Raw genomic sequence first — 1,731 nt, 5'->3', positions numbered from 1 at the left:
ATGACAGATACAGGAAACCTCACGGTTCTCTCCAGCTTCATCCTCTTGGGTTTCTCTGATGCCCCAGAGCTACAAACCACCATCTTCACAGTCTTCTTATCCCTCTATGTTTTCATGGTGCTGGGGAACCTGACGATGATCCTGCTGATCAACACTGACCCCCACCTCCACATCCCCATGTACTTCTTCCTGAGCCACTTATCTTGCATGGATGTTTGCCTTTCCTCTGCTATCATCCCAAAAGCTCTGGAGACCTTCCTGCTGGGGAGAAGCCACATCTCCTTTTGGGGTTGCTTTGCCCAGATGTATATTTTCATGGCTCTGGCTGTCTGTGAGACCTTCCTGCTTGGGGTAATGGCTTACGACCGATACACGGCTGTGTGCAAGCCCCTGCTCTACACCACTACCATGACCAGGGCGCGTTGCTATGGCATGATGGTGCTGGTGTACACCATCGGGTTCCTCACCTCCCTGGTGCACATCACGCTGGCAGGGGTTGTCCTTCTGTCAGGCCAGGAGCATCAACCACTTCTTCTGTGAGCTGCCCACCCTCCTGCAGCTCTCCTGCTCAGACACAAGCACAAATGAGGTCTTCCAGGTTTACCACGCTGTGTTAAACACCATGGTCTCTCTCCTGATGATCCTGGTGTCCTACACCTACATCCTCCACACCGTCCTGCAGATCCCTTTGGCCACGAGGAGGCTGAAGGTCTTCTCTACCTGCGCCTCCCACTTGGCTGCCATCACCATCTTCTACGCACCCGCGATCCTCACCTACGTCCAGCCTCATGAGGCATCCTCATGGGATCAGGCAAAGCTGGTGTCGGTGTGTTACTGCATCCTCACCCCAACCCTCAACCCCCTCATCTACAGCCTGAGGAACAAGGAGGTGAAGGGGGCTCTGAGGAGGCTGTGGGAGCGAAAGCTGCTGCCACATCTATGCAGGGTTTGAAAGCACATTTGGAGCTCTTCAGTACTGTGGAGGTAAGGAAGGAATATGTGGAATATGTGATTATGGAATTGAGCATTACTGGCCATTATTGGTCATTATTGCTCACTACTGGTCATTATTACAGCAAGTGCAGGGTATGGAGAACCAGCACAACGAATGGTTCTCTTCAAACAGCTTCAGGTTGTTTTAAGCGAGGCCTGAGCCTTCAGTAATTCATCCAAATAAGTATCAGGTATTTAATAGCAGGCCTGAGACAGCACCATGTGTTTTGTGTCTAAATTGTGCTAAATGAAAGTAGAGCCCACAAAAAGGAGGCTCAGACTTCACATAAGGCACTGACCACTGTCTCCATTGCCTGATTTATAAGCATTTCCTCAATGATGAACTGGTGGAAGGTCAAGAGGATTTGATACAGCTCTGGTGTCCCCAACACAAGGAGGACATGGAGCTGCTGGAGCAAGTCCAAAGATGCAACAAGGATGCTCAGGGGCTGGAGCACCTCCCGTATGGGGCCAGGCTGAGGAGCCGTTTAGAGTGCACAGAGCAGCTTCCAGTGTCTGAAGGGGACTACAAGAAACCTGCAGGAGGGCTTTGGCCAAGGGCCTGTAGGGACAGGCCAAGGGGAATGGCTTGAACCTGCCAGAGGGGAGACTGAGATGAGCTCTTAGGCAGAAGCTCTTCCCTGTGAGGGTGCTGAGGCGCTGGCACAGGGTGCCCAGAGAAGCTGTGGCTGCCCCATCCCTGGCAGTGTTCAAGGCCAGGTTGGACACAGGGGCTTG

At 52.6% G+C, this 1,731-nt stretch overlaps 1 protein-coding gene across 1 annotated transcript; it reads left to right on the top strand.

Annotated features, from left to right (window-relative positions):
* LOC130599848 (olfactory receptor 8I2-like) lies at positions 1-952 on the top strand. Its single transcript, XM_057410625.1, is given in 2 exon segments — positions 1-488; positions 490-952. Coding segments are annotated over 2 exon segments (951 nt in total).
* The last annotated feature ends 779 nt before the right edge of the window (positions 953-1,731 follow it).

Source organism: Pezoporus wallicus, unplaced genomic scaffold, assembly GCF_028554395.1.
Source record: "Pezoporus wallicus isolate ANWC-B61680 ecotype Strahan unplaced genomic scaffold, APGP_CSIRO_Pwel_v1 contig_8787, whole genome shotgun sequence".
In the NCBI taxonomy this organism is placed as follows: Eukaryota; Metazoa; Chordata; class Aves; order Psittaciformes; family Psittacidae; genus Pezoporus; species Pezoporus wallicus.
This window is presented reverse-complemented; position numbering and strand designations above follow the sequence as displayed.